A 20,228-nucleotide genomic window follows, 5' to 3' on the forward strand; every position below is an offset into this window, starting at 1 on the left:
TCCCAGAATGAGCAGTGAACACACAGGCAGGGTCTTGCCATCCTGGAGGAGCATTCTTGAGTGCAAAGGGAAACCATAAGAAAATAAAGAAGCAAATGAACAAGGTAATTTCTGACATGGTATGAAGGAAATCAACAGCATGGTTGCACTGGTTTTCTATGGCTGCTGTAACAAACTACCACAAACTTGGTGACTTAAGACAACACAAAATCTTTGTTATAGTTTCTGGAGGTCAGAAGTCTGACACAGGTCTCACTGGGCTACAGTCCTTCTGAGTACTCTAAAGAAGAATCCATTTTCTTGCCTTTTCCAGTATCTAGAGGAGACCATATTCCTTGGCTAGTGGTCCTTTCTTCTGTCTTCAGAGCCAGCAATAGCCTGTTGAGTCTTTCTTCCATCTTATCAGTCAGACATTGACTCTTTTGCCTCCCTCTTCCACACTTAGAGGACCTTGTGATCACACTGGGTCCACATGGATACACCTGGATAATCTCCTTACCTTAAGGTCAGCTTATTCTTGATGTGTATTCCAGCTACAATCTTAACCACACCCATCCACTGTGTAACATAACATATTCACACGTTTCAGGGATTAGGGCATGGACTTCTCTGGGAGCCATCAGTCTGCCTACCACAATGATATAAGAGGGACCATAATTTTAGTATCCTGTTCGCTATCTACATAGAATAGATGTTTCATCAATTCAATACTTAGGAAATAGATCAGAACTATAACATTTGCTTCTTGTTGAATTGTCACAGTGAGAGCTGTTTCCTTTACTGCAAAATCAGTGAAGGGTGGAGTGGTTTCAGCCAACCTTCCAGGTAAACACAAAGTTACCCCAATGCAGGGAGAGGCTCAGGGCCAATGCCATGTGAGGCTCTGGGGGAAAAGCTCCCTCTGCTTTCACCGGATTCTCCTCTGGGGCTGGCCCCTGTGGGATCACTAGTGCAGGACCCTGGTGGTGATCTTTGCTCCCTTCCTCTTAGCAGCCCCTCTTCCTGTGGCTTGTGGAGGGCTCCACCACCTTGATCTCTCTTGAATTATAAAATGGAGGATTTTTAAAGGATCCTAGGATAAGGAAACTGAATTTTAGACTAGCTGGGGGAAATATCTGAAATGGTTGAGAAAGGCTTCTGGTTGGTGAGTGTGAGATTAAAGAGTTTTATTGGGTTGCTTTTAAGCAGTATGAATACGGAGGGTTCAATTTTTAATTTCTGCAGTGTTGCTCGATTTTATGATGCCGCTATTTTGCTGGATGCATCCGAAGCACGTTGTTCTTCCACCTCACTAAATTACAGCCTTCGGTTCCTCAAAATGTCTCCTAAGAATTAAGCCTTGACAGTCTAACAAGACCTTGCATCACTGACCCTTCCTGCCCCCCGATTATATAACACAGTTGGCTGTTTATGTGTCACTTTGCTTCTTTTGTTTGTAGCCCAACTATTTTACTCTGGGTTCATGGCTGTGTTCTCCATGCAACTGAAAGCTCTCAGCAGGAAGGGAAGAAGTGGCCCATTGCTCTTATTTTGCTCATATTTCTGCACAATGGCTACAAAGTTCTGTGGCCAGAAGGTGCCAAATTTGATTATCTTAATAAAGGATGTTGCTTGAAAATGCTGCAGAAAAATATTAATTTTATTTCCTAGCTAGCTTTTACCTGCACAACCAAACATAGGCCGTGTCCACCAGAAAGGTTTGGGAATTAGATTTTCAGAAAAAATTGCTAACGCCAAACCACATTTGAACACTTGAGAAGGCCAACCCTACTCATATGAAGATAAAAACCTGGCAGTGCATTCCTTAGCATGCTCTCTCCAGATGTCATTCTCATCTCACTTTGTACGGAATTAGATCTAATTAGAAATTACCATTCACACAGACATTTTTATTTCTTTGTAGAAGGGCCACTGAAATCTTTGACCTAGATGGTAAAGCAAATCTAAAATATCCTAAATTAAAGACATGCCTCTACCAATTGCAATTCTAAGAGGGAAAAATCTAGGCAGAATAAAAATGTTACGTCTATGCTTCACAAAATGAGCTGTGAAAAACTGGAAATTTATCTTGTTTCCTCTCTATTTTTTCCTTGAACCCACCCTAACGATTAAATATCAGTACAATCTCATTTATTTTATATTGTACTCCCTTTTGGAATTGAGAACAGGGAAGAAACACCTTCTATGGCTCAGAAGGTGAGCTGTCTGAGCTTTCATTCTGCTATAGAAGCACAAAGAACTGGTCACACCTCAGTTCCATAGCTGATGACATGGTGTTAATTTATTTTCTTTCTTTTTTTAAATTTAAATTCAATTAGCCATCATACAGTACATCATTAGTTTCAGATGTGGTGTTCAATAATGTATCTGTTGTGTATAACACCCAGTGCTAACACAGATTGGAAGGGGTGTGTGTGTGTGTGTGTGTGTTGTAATGGTTACAGGAAATCTAAATTGAAACTTTGCTACATGTAGTTATAATGTTCACTTAGATAATTGCTCTTTTTGTAAACATAGTTTCTTACAAAATCCTAGCTTGCTGCTATGGAAGCAATGACATTAACAGAAATAACAGCGGTGCCACAAATCTTCAGGGATTTTTTTTTTAATGGAAAGGAAAATTTTAAAACTAAAAATATACTTTTTATTTGCAACTATGGGAATACAAACACCAGAAAAACACAAGAGGACTGTATAATTGGGACATGGGAGGTATGCTATCTGGCAGTTTTAGGGAAAGGACAGTCATGGGATGGAATCTAAGCCTTAGGTCATTACAACTTGGTCAAAAGAGAAAAAAAAATCTGCATTTACAAAAGAGATGATATCTGGGAGGGAGAGACAGCTTCCTCAGCTGGTTCCTCCACACATCCTTCGCATTACTTTTATGGAGTAAGGGGTGCTCACCCTAATGGCTCCTGAGTTTATATTCTTATGACATCATGAGCCTATGTCCCCTGACATACAGTTTTTAAACACAGATAACTACCTACTGCAGAGATACTATCCCCTACTTTAACTGTTAATCTTAATTGATATTTATTTATTTTACAGAATCCATGAAAAAAAAGTCCAGATCTGAAAGTGTTGAAATATAAAAGAAATACCTTCTTTATCTCAACTGTGAACATCAACACCAGTTGGATTTGAAGGCATATTATTAGGATCAGTGGTCTAGCTCATTTAAATTGGCCTCTATTAGCACTATTAGCAAAGACCATGACATGGTTTTCTGCATGCTTGAACTTAATGATCTTTTGATTAAAGCTGTAAATTATGTCTATCAAAATGTTGATTCATAAAACTTGGTTACAGAAAAGTTTTCTTTCCATTAAGAAGCGCTGTCTTTTTTTTTTTTTTGCTTTTATATCTTTTGCTTTCTTGTGGATCTTAGAAGTTTTAAGGGGTTATAAGGAGAAATGTGGCTTTCTGTATTTTAAATCCACTGTAAGGCTAAAGTAAGTTTACACTAAAAGAGCAAAAAAAAAAAAATTGCCCATGTTTCTCTTATCAAGTAGATATTTGAAAACAACAATACCCATGGAAATTGAAGAAGAGGAGAAGGGGATTTATGCCCTCTGGTAGCAGGTTACAGTAGCATCTTCATTTCCAAAGTTGAATATATTCTATCAAGATGTTCTTATTCCATTAAATTTTACACCAGTTAATTGATTTAGCAAAATATGCTTCCAGATATTTGTCATAGGGAAAATATGACGGTTAAAGATTGAAAACTACCTTGAGAAAGAAAAAAAATCAGTTGTTGCTTAAAATAGGTCCAGAATGACCCTGTGCCAGAGTTATGTCAAGTGCTGCCCTGACGAAAAGTTATCCGCTCACTATTTACAATGGATGGTGAAGAATTCAATTTTAATTTTTGCAGCTTGAGCTATGTCACACATGGGGCTATGTCAGCTTGCATTTTAGTTTGGATCTGACAACACACTATGTAAACACTGGAGCCAGCAGAAACTTAAAAGTAAAAAGAGAGGTTGTGGAACAACACAGTCAGATATCTGGGTCATTGAAAAGATTCAATAAATGAATAGATATAGACAATGACTAATGGTTTAGAGGAATGAAATTAGAGAAAAATTACAGAGTATTTCCATTGGCAAGTTTATCAAACGTTGATTCCTCAAGTACTTTTGCTATCCATAAATTCTCATGGTCAATGCTTTTTTTTTTTTTGCCCTGGAATCTGTAGTTTATTAAACTTAATTTGGGGAATTCTTTGCTGCTGGCTGAAAGAACGCATGCATGCCCTGGGGTGTTATAACTGCACATTAATGCAACATTACATTAATCAATGGCACCACAGACATATACTATTTTAAAAAGAAAACAACTGCAAAATCCACATGTGTGTTGTCTGGGCAAGTGAGAGTCTGATTTGGCAAAACGTCACATTCCAAATTCAGCCATCCTGAAATAAATCCAATTTGTACACTCTACATCAACAACAGAAAACACTGATTGAGCAAAGGTAAGGTATTTATGCCTCCATCATTTATCACCAGAATATATAATACAAAAAGAATGAGACATGATGCCAAAGAGAAACATTCCTTTAAAATTAATTAGCAAGCTTCTAAAGATACTTATCAAAAGGATACAGACAGGCGGACCTGCATTGATCAGCCCAATCCAACAGCACTGTGCATACAACAGGAGCCAAGCCACAAGCATGACAGCTTTGAATACTTGCCTGAATATCACCCTCATGTGGCTCTGTGTCTTTATCCAGAAGAGGCTTGGAAGAGATTATCTGGATAATTTGTAGAAAGCGGATTTCATGTTTTGCTATTCAAGCCTCGGTGCATGGCTGGTCTGCTCAGTCCTATAAGCGTCAACTGGGAACGAAGCCACAGATGGGCTCATTTTCTAGGGAGACCAGTTTACCTGCCCCATAGCCCTAGACTTCACTAGTACACTGCTGAATGGGGGTACATGAAAATCACTGAAAATATGAGCCAAAAATCTTGCAGTGAATTCAGACTGAAGTCTGTGTGAGGCATGCCTCTGGAGAAACCTGTGACGAGACATTATTGGAATGAGGAAACAACCCAGAGGTAAAATATATGGGCAGGGGGTGGCTAGCCTAATTTCCATTACATGAAACTCCCCTTCCACTAGATAGCCTTGGATTACTTGAACTCTCTGAAAATAACTCCTTCCACTTTCTCTTGTTTTCATCTCAGAGTCTGTCTCCTCTCTCTGGAACCCCTTTCTCTTTGTTCTTATCTCCACGGCAGACATGTTTCTCCTCCATTCTAAGGATAATCCTTCACCTTTGCTCTCAACTTGGACTCCCAGCATTGTTCAGAATCTTGTTCCATCAATTGTTTCTGTGGGAGACTAAAGATGGCTATAAATTTTTTGTTGTTCCTCTTGTTGAGAGGTGGCAGCAAGCTCCTTTCCCCTTGAATCTGACCTTGCCTTATTGACTTGATTGACTAATAGGATGCAGAGGAAGTAATGCTCTGGGCTTTTGGGGTTAGGACTGAAGAATCCTTGCAACTTTGCCTGGACCTCCTGGAACACTTCTCTGGGAGCCTCATGTGGCCACATAAGAAGTCGGACTAACCTGAGAGACTGGCGAGACCATATGTAGGTGCTCTGGTCAACAGCCGCAGCAGAACACAACTGTCCAGCCATCCCCATCAAGGCTCAAGACATGCTGGTGAAGAACACTGAGCAAGAGAGCACTTCACTTCACTGGGTAAAGACCATTCTGTTGATACCATGTGGAATAGAAAAATCACCCAGTACAGTTGTTGTTGAAAGTCACCAAGTTTGGGATGGTATGTTATGCAGCAATCAACGCTGGAACAGAACTCACTCTCTTTTAATTTTTCCTTTTTCATCAGTTCTTCACCTTCTACCTACAAATCTTCCCAGTGTCAGAATCTTCCCTTGACCCTACCATATAATACAATAAAGCTCTGCTCTCCTCAATGGTAACCATCTTCAAAAGACTAGTCTATACCACTGCTTCTGTGTCCTCATTTCCCACTCTAAACACAGCAATCTGGTGTTCACAATCTCCATTCTAAAATGGCAGGATTTCAATGTTGGAAGGGACCTTAAAGGCCGCATCATCCAGCCATATGTTCTCTCCTGAATTCCCCTCCATAAGGTCCCTTCTTAGTAGTAGGCGTCTTGATGATGCTCTAACAACTCAAGGAATGTAGCACTTGGTGCCACCCAAGGATGCTCATTCTATCTTTGGATATCTGAGATGATAAGGAAGTTCTCTCTGATTCTGCACAGAATTCTGTCTCTGTGAAGCCTCCATCCATTGGTTCTAGTTTTCTTGCTCCTAATTTTATAGAAAAAGCCTAAACTCTCCAATTTGGAGACACTTAAAATCATCCAGGTAAGACATAGATGAGGTGGTGGCAGTGGAGATGGAGAGAAGAGAATGTATCTTATGTTTATTCCAAAGACATTTTAGTGTCATAGTCACCTTTTATCTTTCTACAGTGTCATTTAACTTGTCTTGAGCTGCCATTCTATTTAGTTGTGGGAAATGTGGAGACCATAGGGACAGCATGATACAGCATAAATGATGGTTTAGGTGATGGTCAGACTGCCGGGCTAGAATCCTGGCTGGAGTACTCTCTGGCTAAGTGACCTTCAGTAACTTAGCTACTAAAACTACAGCCACTTCCAGGGAAACTCGGTTCAGTTCAGTTATTTCATAGTCAAATTCAGAACTCCAACACTCAAATTAGGATTCTGCCCTTCCTTCTCTTTTTCCTATGGTAGGATCTAAATTCTAAGAAGACCCGTATGTGTCATGGCATCAGGAAGGAGACATCCAGTCTGTTAGCCCCCATTCCTGCTGATTTTTGCTGGGGATGTTGGCCCATGCTGCTTTTGCCACTGACATTGCTTCTGTTTCCACAGCCTCCAGCACATGGAATCCACATCACATCTGCTGATGGCGTCCCTTCTGCAGGACACCAAGGCCTTTGGGAATCCCTCCCAGGGCAGCCTCTGGGGACACAGGGAATTTTAAGATATTTTCCATGTAGCCCGAACATCTCAACCAGCCGTTGCTGCTTTTCCACTCCACCATCATGCTGCTGCAAGATTTCCCTATTAGGTGTGGCCTCTTCTGGAATGACGACTGGACGCAAACCCAGGTCCTTGGGGATTTCCCCAAATGTTTCTGGGGTTTCCGTTCTCTCTCGTCTCCAAAGGCACCAGGGTATGGCATACCTTCTCAGGGTACTTCAGCATCTCGACTGCAGATCCTTTTCCTGCCAACAGCTAACATGTCATCTCCTGTGGAACAAAAAGAGGCTTCTCCAACCTCACCCTTCATTCTCCTCAACTCTACTAAGTTGTCAGGCTTTGGCTTTTGATGGGAGAAGCAAACTTCAAAGGCATTTTTTCAAGTTTGTCTTTTTTAAAAGTTCTGTCTTGTAATTAACCAAGCAAAACAGTAGAAAATCAAAACCAACCCTGGCTCCCAACTCTCCGTTATGAATCACATGACCCAATTGTAGAAGTCAGTAGCCAAGAATTTGCTTCTTTTTTTTCTGCAATTAGCTCATCCCTGAAGCTAAAAGCCTCAGAGATATGAGGTAAAAGAGAATTACCAAGAAGGAGAAAACATGGGTTAGAATTTTAAAAGTCAGTCCCATTATAACTACACTTGATTTGGTAGTGCTTACTTTATTCCTGAACGCTGTTATTAAATTAAATTTACATCTTACGTCGATGGCACAATAGAAATGAGGGGGTAAAGTAATGCAGAGGTAGTTTCTGTTCAACTTGGTATAGGGGGTGGTGAAGAGGGTATACAGCCAGAACTGAATAACCTGGATTTAAATCCTAGGTGTCTTTGGGCAAGTTGCTAACTTCCTACACCTCAGTCCCTACATCTGTTAAATACTAATAGTAATAACACTGAACTCATATGAGGATCACACGAATTCACTCATGGAGAGCATTAGGACAATGGCACAAATTAGAAAACAAGTGACATTAGTTACTATTCCGTGTGGGATGTGGAGAGAGGTATAGAGGTAAGGACAACTCTACTAATCAGATTTACAACTAACTTGCTAGTTCCTGAGGTGGAACTAGAAGCATGTTCTCCTTCCTCCAAATCATTACGCCCATCCACTGGGAACCTAGACTCAAAAGACATGGATAAAATGCCCACCCCCACCAGGGATGGAGAGTGTCCCCAGGTCCTCGCCAAAGAGAAGTAGGGTTACTGTTTTTCATCACTCCAGGCAGAGTAGAGGGTGGTGGAGAGGTCCACTGCCTGTGGATTTCTAATCTGATTGACAGAAAAGCAGCATCTGCATCTCTTAAATGAATTGTGGGGTCCCCTCTACTTACAGAGCCCCTGAGCTACTCCTAACTATAACTGACCCACAAAATCCTTTACAATATATAGCTTAAAGTCAACCACAAGTTTAAATTTACAGCCAGCACTGGTGCTTAAATCAAACTGCTGTGTTGCAATAGAGTTATGTGGGAAAGCTTTATTTTTATGGCTTACACACTTCAGCTACTTTAGGGAACAGTCTAGGGATCAAAGGACATCTCATAACGAAGCAATATTTGCTTGGCCTTCCTAGTGGAACAGTCCTGTGGACCTTTTGTGAATAAAATGATTCACTTTATGGGCTGGAGTAGCAAGGTGGACGGTAGTGACATTTACTGAAATGGAGAACAGGGAGGGAGGTGGGAGTAGTCCAAATTGCAGTTTTGGATGTGTTACCTACAAAGTACCTATGAGAAATCTGAGTGGAGGTATTAGGCAGGTCCAGAACTCAAATGAGATATAAATATGGGAGTTCTGTTGACTTTTGTTGGGTGAAATCACAGAACAGGAAAAACGTCTCCAGGAGAGATTATAGGAGCTTTGGCCCCAAGACACCACAATATGTAAACGTTTAGGAGAGGAGGAACCCACAAAGAAAATGAGAAGCAGCCAGGAGAAAACCAGAGGCCAAGAAGAGAGAGTTCCAAGGAAGAGGAAGTGGCTAGTTAGGTAAACTACCGCTCAGAGAGTCAAGGGAAGTGAGGAGGAAAACGTGTCCATAGAATCGGTCAACATGGAGGTGATTGTGAACCCTCCATGTTGAACTGAGAGCAGGCTCAGTGAGTGGTTAAGCAGGATTCTGGTTCAGAGTGGGTTACAGAGTGAACAGGAGTCAGGCAGTGGAGACAATTTGTGTAGATAACTCTGTGGAGAAGCTTAGGCTGAAGGAAGAGGAGAGAGAAAGAGATATGTAAGCTCTGTGAGAGTAAGGAGTACCGAGAATTCAGTAGACAGAGAGGGACAAGGATACAGAGGTTGTCACATCGGGGATTCACGTTGTCTTGAACATCACCTGAAATCATTCTGTTGTTGTCAGAATCCTCTACTCTCATAAAACTGGCCTTAAAGAAAGTCTTTTCTCTATTCTCTTCAGTAGTGAATTCATCACCTATCTACAGCTTCAACTAGCAATCTCTGCAGCTGACTACCCACACTAAGCCCTCTGTGCTCCAACACTTTATCTGATGATGGGTAGCTCACGTGGAGTCTCACAGTGTCCCAAAAACAACATGTCCCTATAAAGAGTAGAAATTTTCTCATCTGGGTCCTCTTTGCTCCCCTATTTCCTTTAATGGGACATCCAGATACTAACACTTAAAACCATATTTTCCTTTTCTGTCATCAGGAAACCATCTCATATTCTCTGGCTCAGAGCCTTCCTCTTGGTGGTCCCCCTGCCCAGACCACTTTCACCACCACTTCAATCTGTTAAAAACCTACCCATCCTTTAAAGCTTATGACATGTGATCCAGGAAACTCTGCTGATCCTTCCAATTTGATGGGATCTCCTAACAGTTAAGCCTTCTTGTGCACTTCTCTTCAGTTACATTTATTTGAGAGGTTGTCTTATCTGCCTGATTAGACTTTAAAGTTACTCATTTTTGCATCCCTTGCATCACTAGATACAACAGGCACTCACCAACTTTTGTTTAACTGGCTCAAAAACAAATTAATAAATTCTTTAGATGAAATGAGTTTTTTCCAGTTGTATGCATGCAGAATAAATAATACACTGGAAACTTAAGAATGCACTCAACTGGAGTACAGAAATGAGCTCATATGAACATCAGGGCACTGCCAAAAATTGCTTTTCTTTCCTGGAACAAGTACTTATTTAACTTTTTATTATGGTATGGAATATTTCAAATATACATAAAAGTAGAAAGAATAGCATAATGAACCCCCATGAACCTATGATCCAGTTGCAACAACTCACAATATTTTCCCAATCTAATTTTGTCTGTTCATCAACCCCCTCCCATTTTTTTTCCTGGAGTATTTTAAAGCAAACTCCAGACATTGTATCATTTCACTTATATATACCTCAGTAAATATCTCTACCAGATGAAGTTTTGTTTTATAATTTAACCACATGTCAAACCTAATGAAATTAATGCTAATTACTTAATATGATTTAATATCTAGGTTTTGTTCATATGTCCTCAATTTGTTGCAATCATTTTATTCAGAGAATGCTTAATTTAATACTTATTGCCCATTTTAAGGCAATTTAGTGCTGGACATTAACTCTTGATTCTTTTAGCACATGTGCTGGAAGAGGTTAAGGAAAAAGGAGATATTCAATTTTTGAATTACTTAACAATTTCCTTGATTCATTTCCTTCGCTCTTCAGCTACTGCTGTTTTGGATCTTTCTCATTATCATGTTTATCAAAAAATGGGAAGGAAAAGAAAATGTGGCGGAGGCTACTATTTGTTTGTCCCCCAGTATCTTTTGTCCCCTTTCTCTAGAAGAATAGAAGTATCGCACAAGGCTAAAGATGACATTTCCTAGACTCTCTTGCAGTTAGACAGCCACAAGACCACGCAACTTTTTTAGCAAAAGTGATGTGTGCAATTTCTGGGTCATGCCTTTAACTGGAAAGATGTGTGCTGTCTCCTCTCTGATACCCCCTTCTTAATGGCTTAAATGCAGATGTAGTGTGGTAAGCCATCTGCCACCAAGCAGATGATGAACAACCCTAGAGGATACAGAAGCAACCAGATGAAAGAGCCTGGGGCCCTAGTTGACCTCATCGGGAAGAATTGGCCTGCCAACGTGCAGACCATCAGTTTTAAACTACTGTTATTTTGGTATCAGTTACAATAGCTGTCCTGATATCTTAATTAAGTTAGAAGGTAAAACTCAACAATGTCAGTATTATAAATCAAATGAAAGTTTTCTAAAAATCTAATGAGAGTTTCTGTTCCTTACATAACAGTCAAATATTCTCTGCATATGTTTCCAATTATTACTCGCTATCATTCTGTCTGGGAGCACGATAATCAACTGACATTAGTTAACTGATTGTATACCACGACAAGCAGCAAAGTAGAAAGATTGGCTGGGTTTGGTTCCAGACAGATTTATCCTCCCTTGCTACTTCCTAGCTAAGAAGAAATTATTAAAACTATGTGACACCTCAAAGATCTGTAAAATGGGAATAACAGGGTTCCCTAGAAGATTAATTAGGGAAAATAAATAAGTTTGTGTATATCAGAGGAGTGAACACAGTACTTGGCACAGAGAGGTTTCCAGAAAAGGTGAATTTCATTTCCTTTGGTTCCCTGTGTACATAAGGCCTAAGGGTCTGATGATATTTTCCAATAATCTACTATTCTATAGCCATTCAGGTCTCCAATTCTTGTCCAAAACAGCAAAAATGAGTGGACACTGAGTAGGGGCCCTGAGATTCATAATGCCAGTCTCTTTTTAAAGGCTGTGAAAGAAACTGTAGAAAGCACTTATGGATGAAAACCTCCCAAGGATTATAGGCTGCTTAGAAAGAATGTTGATAAGCACTGTATTAGGGAAATACTAGCTGATATAGCACTCTACCCTCTCATCTCAGAGGGTTTGTCTCCTTTATGTAACAGCAGGGGTCTAGAGCATGAGGCTCTGCTCCATCCAGTTATTCAAGGGTCCAGACGGGCAGAGTCACCGACCAGCCTGATAACAAGGGATGGGAGGATTATGTGGGAGGTATTTACAGGCCAGGCCAGGAAGTGATTTCATAACTTCCGCTCACATTCCACTGTCCATGAGTCTTCTACTGAGACCTAACTGCAAGGGCTCCTGGCCAATATGGTTTGGTGAGTGCCCAGGAAGAAGAGAGATAAATGTGGGGATCAGCTAGCAGTATCTGTCATAAGCAGTTATCCTGAAGGAATTTACTGAACTGTTTTATTTAGCTTCGACTTGAGTATTGGGAGAATACACTTAAAACACTTGGCCAATCCCTCGATTAGCGGTGTCTCACAAAAATCCTTGTATGATACAAGAAATGAATTTAGGGAAGATAATTTTTTAAAGAATTGATCAGGCAAAAATCTCCTGAACACTTCAAAGGGACTTCAGTAAATAATAATAATCACTTAAAAAAAATGGTTTTAATGCCAGAAAACCCAAATTATTTTAGTTCGAAAAAGACTCGAGTGTTGGATCCTCTTCTTCTAGGAAAAAACAAGCACTTTTGTTTAGCGAAGGATTTGAACTTCTAAGGGATTTTCAGGAGTCATTAACTTCACGTTGTCTTTTCCTAAACAATGGTGTCCTAGTTACTGGACCAACAGCACACAGGTGGCCCAGAAACCACACATGCATTGGTCACAGCTACTGTGAGAGTCTCTCAGACACATGGCAAAACCTGCTAAGAGGCTGCAGACGATTATGTTTCATTATAATGATATTTCCAGAAATAAAGGGAATTACACATTAATAAAGCAATGGAACTATGTGGGTAACCATGACAACTGCTGCAAATTTAATAACATTTTATACTCCCCAAGAGTTTTTTTTCTTTTCTTTTCTTTTCTTTTTTTTTTATTGCCAGACAGATGAGAGAATTCTGAGAAAGAGCTGAGAAGCACTATGTCTCTCATCTGTACCCTCACAGTTTCAAAGATGTCACGGGCATGCTCACACACGCCCCTCCTGGTTCCCATATGTGTATTTATGTTGAAGGATGGGCGTCCTTCAAGATAAATACACAAGATAAAGGTGGTTACAGTCTGGAGCCCACAGTCCAGTGTCTTTAAATGACATCTGGTCAGAGAACTGTTTCTCCAAGTCAAGTCCAATTTCGTTTGCTTTCGAAAGTACATTTCTCTTTTTGAATTCTCACCAAAGCAAATGTCTCTCATGCATATCTATAGAAATTTCTGAAGCTTCCTAAATATCTAAATAAAATTTTAGAACATTTTATTTTTTTAAAAGATTTTATTTTTAAGTAGTTTCTACACCCAATGTGGGGCTCGAACTCAGAACCCTAAGATCAAGAGTCACATGCTCTACCAGCTGAGCCTGCCAGGTGTCTCTTAGAACATTTTAAAGAAAGACATAATCTAAATTATGCAGCCTTCCAGTTAATTCAAATGAATCCAATCATCTTTTTGTTTTTGTTTTGCCTTTTTTGTGTTAACAAATGAGAAGTCACAAGTGGGAAGGATTATTTTAAAGTTTCTCTTCCTCCTCCCCCAATTCAAGGAATGCACAAGCAACTAACTTCTTTTTACCATTTTTCTGCATATTCTCCTATGATCTGTCCTTATCATGTACAGATTAACATTCAGATCAATATAGAAAATGTATTCCAGATGACAGTACTGTAAGTGGCAGAAAGAAGACAAAAGGCCATTCCCATGTAGCTGGAGAAGCTTTCTGTCCCTGCCAAGAGCAATGTCAGAAATAGCGTTTCTTTCACCAGGAGAGAAGGAGGGTCTCCAGGAGGTGAGGCCAGCAAGGGAAAATTATCTACCCCTCAAGTGCTGTTACTCCATCTGCTCTTATTTCTGGTTCAAGTGAAAGATGAAGTGGTCCATCTTCCCTCACCTCAAAAATGGCCATATACGTAGGATTTTGTTATTGCTTTTTGCTATTTAGGCAGGCTCCTCTTTTCTCTGTGGCTTGTCGCCTTGCCGTCATTGTGCTGCTCCTCAGTACCCGTGCTGGTCACTGTCCTTCTCTGATGGGACCTCCGAGTGGCTTAGGATGTTCCTTCTTCCGGAAGTGCCCTCCTCAGGGCTCCTACCCCCTTTCTCCCTGGGCTAGTTTCCCATGCCCATGACCTCCTTCTCAGTCTTCTCCCTTTCGTGTGGGCACTGGCCACGGCTCTATTCCCAGCTTTCTCCTCCCTCCTAAACCCAGACTGTCCCTGTCACTTCTTTCCCTCAACCCTGAAGCAGGAAGCCTTCTAAAATGCTGCCCTGACCCCACTTGCCCTCTGTTTAAAATCCTTCAACAACTCCCCAGAGCAGGATTACCTTCAGTCTCCTCGGCCAGGACACCGGAAGCTTCTGGCTCAGCCCTGCATGACTACTAAGTGCCTTCACCTCCTGGGCCCTCTTCTGTGGCGGGCTCACACTTTACGCAAGTTTGTCAAACATATGGCGGGATTTCCTGCCTCTGCTTATGCTGTTCCTCCACCTGGGCTGCCTTTCCTTCCTTTCCCCGTCTCTCTAATGTGTAAATCGAATCATCTTCCTCATGCAACCCTTTCCCATGCTTTATCGTTTCTGAGAGATAAAACCTAAACTAGTTTTTGGTCCATAGGGTTCTCCCAGATCTCAGCCCCTGCTTCCTTTTCTAACCACACCTCCAGGTATGCCCCATCTTTGACTCCGCTCCCAGATAATCCAGTTGTTTTGAGTCCCTAAACGCAGCATGAATGGAAGTTGTTCCCCAAATCATCACATCTGCTCTAAACTTTCAATTTCAGCTCCCCAAAAGTGGTCCCCGGAACTCTTCCCTCTTTTGTCCCTTCTTGGAGCTTTAATGATCTCTCCCTTGACTGGCTGTTCTTTCTCTAGGTGAACAAAATAATTGCCCAGAATGGTCCCAGGCACAAGGGGGTTAAGTGAATATCTGTAGAGCAAATACCTACAAAAGGGTTAATCTCTGACTGTGACTCTTCCTCATTCCCTGGAGAGGCCCAATAATACTGCCCACAATGGAGCATCTTTTTTTCCAGTGTGAATGGACAGAGAGGATCCTGTTTGTCTTTCTGCTCTGGCCAGCCACAGGGAGCCTTGGGTGCTGCTCCTGGAAGTAGTAATGACTGGGAGTTGCTGGGGGTCACCTGCCAAGAGGTAGAGAGATCTAGCACATGTCCTGACCTTCCTGGGATCTGAGAGTTACTGCAGGCTGGGGGCAGGGCAAGGACCGGCCCAGAAGGATAAAGACTTTTAGGTTTCTGTCCATATATTAAACTGTATAACTTGAAATTATCCAAATAATTATGTGGATTAAAGGGATTTCTAAGTACAACCCCTCCACCAAAGTTATGATGTCTCCAAGAGAGAATGCCTCATATAAAAAATAGCCATTGGCATATGACTCTTTGAAGTCTCATGGTCAGCAGAGCATGGAATGGGCAGGAAGAGAAATTCCCTCATAAATCACTTGTGATTCTTCTCAGTCTTCTGCATTTTACTGATCATACCTGAAACAATTTATTTCTCTTATATAATCCTTTCTCTTCTCCTACTTTTTTCTTCCATCTCTTGCCCACTCACCAAGAGAAAGGTTATTTCCTTGCTTTCCCCCTAACTGCTTAAAGTCTCTAACCCTCAGTTTCTATTTCTGTGAAATGGGAATAATAATAGGGCTGTGAGGATTAAGTAGACAATATCTAGAAAGTGCTTAGCACGGCAAGAGAGAGGAGCGTGATGCATGTTAGCTGTAATGATTGCCCTTTATATTCCATTTATGAGTGACAAACAAAAGAAAATACAATAAATAAATCTCTATTAAGGAAAAGAAAAGTAGTAAGTCTTAGGATGCAATTAACATATAAAGCCAGAGCCATCAACTTCTTCATTGTCTTTAAAATAACCAGACTTATCCTTCTGAATTACTATACTGAGTAAACTATCAATCAATACTTAATTGCTTACTCCTAAGTGCATGACTTATTCCAGGTCACGTGGAGGATACAAAAAGAGAGCTTTGAGGAACTGACACTCTAGTAGAGAAGTCATATCTATTTCTTTTCTATTTCTGTAATGTGTATCCTAGCTATTCCTCAAAAGGACAAGGCAGCTTGCAGTAAAATGCTCAGGGTGGTGGAAATCAACACAAAATGAAGAATCGGACAAAAAAATATGGTGGGAAAGAAGGAGAGAAAACTATTTGGAAGCCACAAATAAGCTGGTTTTTTTTTTTTTAATTTCAACTTTATTTGGCCAATGTGTTCAATTCCAATATTACGGTAGAAATGCCTGAAGAATTGTGAACATCTGATTCAGTTCAAACATCCTTGGCTGTCTCCCAGCCTGGAAATGGAGGGTCCTGCCTGATACCAACTGCAGGCCACACAGGAAGTCACAGAGCAGGGAGAGAGGGGAGCTGCCCACACCTGTCCTGGGTCTCAGCTGGCGACTGCCCCTCATCCAGTTGTATTAGGGCCCATGCTGTGACAGAGACCACAAGTCCCTGTTTAACCAAATTATTTCATTCCCGCCCCCATTAGCTTATAAGCTCCACAAGGAGAGGGATTCTTCCTGTTTCCTCCTAGTGTAAGTGGTAAGGAGCGGATCACACATAGTACATGTTCCATCAGTATTAGGAAGGAAAGAAGACATTTTAGAGAGACACACTCAGTCATGGCCACAGTGGCATGAGGTGAGAGTGACTGCATCCAGCCTGACTTCGTCCCTCCCCATATGGGACAGGAGTCTCCAGGAAGGCCTGGCCAAGTTAGAATGGACATCCTGACATCCAAAAATGTCTAAAAAATCTCACAGATGGAATTTTAAAATAAGCAATAGTATAAACCTCACAGAAAGGAGACATTGCCAGCATGAAGTTCCAAAATGTTTTAGTGAGCACTCTGGAGAAAGCCACATATGAAAAAGTACATCACAATTAACAACAAAAAAGATGGCCCATGAAAATGGGCTGGCCTGGAGATAAATCCCTTTCCAAAAATTGAAAAGCAAAAAAAAAGGGCTTATTTTAAAAAATTTTTATAAGTTTTTAATTCCAGTTAGTTAACATACAGTGTTAGTTTCAGTTGTACAATATAGTGGTTCAATAGTTCCATGGTCATCCAGTGCTCATCGTAAGTACGCTCCTTAATCCCCATCATCTGTTTCACCCATCCCCCCCTTCCCCTCTCCTCTGGTAACCATCAGTTCTCTATAATTAAGAGTTTGTTTCTTGATTTGTCTCTCTCTCTTTTTTCCCCTTTGCTCATTTGTTTTGTTTCTTAAATTCCACACATGAGTGAAATCATATGGCATTATGTCTTTCTCTGATGAACTTATTTTGCTTAGCATTATACTCTCTAGCTCCATCCATGTCATTGCAAATGGCAAGATTTCATTCTTTTTTATGGCTGAATAATTTTCCAGCGTATGTATATACCACTTCTTCTTTGTCCATTCATCAATCAATGGACACTTGGGTTGCTTCCACATCTTGGTTATTGTAAATAATGTTGCTATAAACATAGGGGTGCATGTATTCCTTTGAACTAGTGTTTTTGTATTCTTTGGATAAATATCCAGTAGTGCAATTGCAGGATCATAGGGTAGTTCTATTTTTAAGTTCTTGAGGATCCCCCCAAACTGTTTTCCACAATGGCTGCACCAGTTTGCATTCCCATCAATAGTGCATAAGGGTTCCTATTTCACCACATCCTCGCCAACACCTGCTATTTCTTGTGTTGTTGATTTTAGCCATTCTGACAGGTATGAGGTGAGATCTCACTGTAGTTTTGATTTGCATTTCCCTGATGATAAGTGATGATGAACATCTTTTCATGTGTTTGTTGGTCATCTGGATGTCTTTTTTGGAGAAATATCTGTTCATGCCTTCTGCCCATTTTTAATTGGATGACTTGTTTTTTGGGTGTTGAGTTTTATAAATTCTTTTTTTTTTTTAAAGATTTTATTTATTTATTTATTTGAGAGAGAGAGAGAGAGACAGAAACAGCATGAGAGGGGATAGGGTCAGAGGGAGAAGCAGGCTCCCCGCTGGTCCGGGAGCCCGATGCGGGACTCGATCCCAGGACTCCGGGATCATGACCTGAGCCAAAGGCAGTCGCTTAACCAACTGAGCCACTCAGGCGCCCGAGTTTTATAAATTCTTTATATGTCTTGGATACTAATCCTTTATTGTATATGCCATTTGCAAATATCTTCTCCCATTCAGGAGGTTGTCTTTTAGTTTTGTTGATTGCTTTCTATGCTGTGCAGAAGCTTTTATTTTTTAAGATTTTATTTATTTATTTGACAGAGAGGGAAAGAGAGAGAGCACAAGCAGGGGGTGTTAGGCAGAGGGAGAAGCAGGCTCCCCACTGTACAGAGAGCCCAATGCGGGGCTCGATCTCAGGACCTGGCATCCTGACGTGAGCTGAAAGCATATGCTTAATCGACTGAGCCACCCAGGCGCCCCAAAAGTTTTTATTTGGTTGTAGTCCCAGTAGTTTAGTTTTGCTTTTGTTTTCCTTGCCTTGGGTAACATATCTAGAAAAAAGTGGCTAAGGCTAATGTCAAAGAGGTTACTACCTGTCGTCTCTTTTAGGATTTTTATGATTTCAGGTCTCACATTTAGGTCTGAAAAAGACAGGCTTAAATGTATATGTGTATTAGAATGAAGTGTTGCTTCAAAAAAATTTTCTGCATTTCTGATCAACGTCCCCTCTTTATGGGGAGGATCTATGTAGTGCACGAGAGCACTAAATGTGGCATCAGAGGAGAAGTGGAGACAGTTCACATTAACAAAAAGGAGCATGCCAGCATCAGGAGATAAAACAGTTTTCCCTATTAAATTCTAGGAGGTGACTGTATAGATACTTACATAAAAAATACTGAGTAAACTAATAGGCTATATCTCCAGAGTGGTTTTGTAGAACAGGCAGTTCAGACTGGCAGAAAATGCCTGGAGTCATAGAAGCTTGACTTCAATGGGCAGAAGGCATGAACAGACATTTCTCCAAAATGGAGAAATTGGCCACATTTTTAACTTCGGAGACTCAGTTCTTCATCTGTGAGATGGTGGTAACAGTCCCTAATCCTCAGGGTCACTCTGAAGGTAAAATGAGAGAGCAGGAGTAAGTGGCTGGTCCACGGCACATATTTAACAAAGATTTTGCCTTCCCATCCCCAGGTGAATCCTATATAGATCTTCATTATTCCTTGTACAGATGTATGGGCTTTAATATTCACACTGTTGTATTTCATAAAGATGGATGAATCATAGGTCATCTACTTGTACAATTATTTCATTCCCTCCCCCACTAGCTAAAAGCTCCACAAGGAGAGGGGTTCTTCCTGTTTCCTCCTAGTGTTAAGTGGTAAGGAGTGTATCCCATATAGTACATGTTCCATCAGCATTTGTGGTAGGAAGGAAAGAAGACATTTTCCATTGAGGACTTACTAATGTGGTCTAAGCGTGTTGCTCTTTGGTGACCACTTTGAAGCATACGTGTGCCTTCAGAGACTCTCCAGAGAGAACGGTTGCTGCTCTTTGGACTGGTGCTCTCAAATAGCAGCATCAGATGTTCTGAACATCCGTAGGTGCCTCAGATTAAATCTGTTCTCCCTCCAGCACCCGCGTTCAAGTGAAAAGTTTGAAGTGACTCAAAATGGATTTTATTGCTTTTATATGTACTTTTTAATCTACAAATTTTCAACAACAGAGCCTATTTATCACTGTAAATGCACAACCATTCAGTTTCAAAACAGAATGAGGGCAGATTATGAGCTAGCTTCGAAAATTAATTACCACTTATATAACAAAATTTTTTGTGGTAAAATGTGTTCTCAGTTCCAAATGACTAGCTCATGAATGAACTTCTAAAACCCAAACCATTTGTACTTCAGGACTGTCTATAACACACTGATGAAATACTATGGAAGTTTTACCTTTATAATATCATTAATTAAAAAAAAATGTAATCTAAAGTAAAATCTAAAGCCTCCTTTTTTCCTTCCTTCTTTCCTCCCTCTCTCCCTTCTTTCACCCTCCCCTCCCCATGTTTCCCAAACACAGTTAAAAAAAAAAAAAATCCCCTGTATTCCAAGCTGCATTGGCAGAAGAAGCTCCAAAAAAATGTTAAGGCTGTGACTCACCTCATTGTAATTCTGCTTATAGAATTTGTGGAAAAGGAATGAAATCCAAGAAAATAAAATAAAACTTTAAAAACCCCACTGAT

At 40.6% G+C, this 20,228-nt stretch overlaps 1 protein-coding gene across 9 annotated transcripts in view; it reads right to left on the reverse strand.

The window, feature by feature from the left end:
* AIG1 (androgen induced 1) overlaps positions 1–20,228 on the reverse strand; it is a 241,224-nt gene that overhangs the window by 124,047 nt on the left and 96,949 nt on the right. The window contains exon 4 of one of the 9 annotated variants that reach the window (XM_021693154.1): positions 19,053–19,099. The exons of the other annotated variants lie outside the window; for them this stretch is intronic. Within the exon in view, the coding sequence (XP_021548829.1) occupies positions 19,082–19,099 (18 nt within the window). The 3' untranslated portion in view covers positions 19,053–19,081. Of the gene's footprint in view, positions 1–19,052; positions 19,100–20,228 lie in introns of those variants that run through there. 9 annotated transcript variants of the gene reach the window in all.

This window comes from Neomonachus schauinslandi, chromosome 8 (assembly GCF_002201575.2).
Source record: "Neomonachus schauinslandi chromosome 8, ASM220157v2, whole genome shotgun sequence".
Lineage (NCBI taxonomy): Eukaryota > Metazoa > Chordata > Mammalia > Carnivora > Phocidae > Neomonachus > Neomonachus schauinslandi.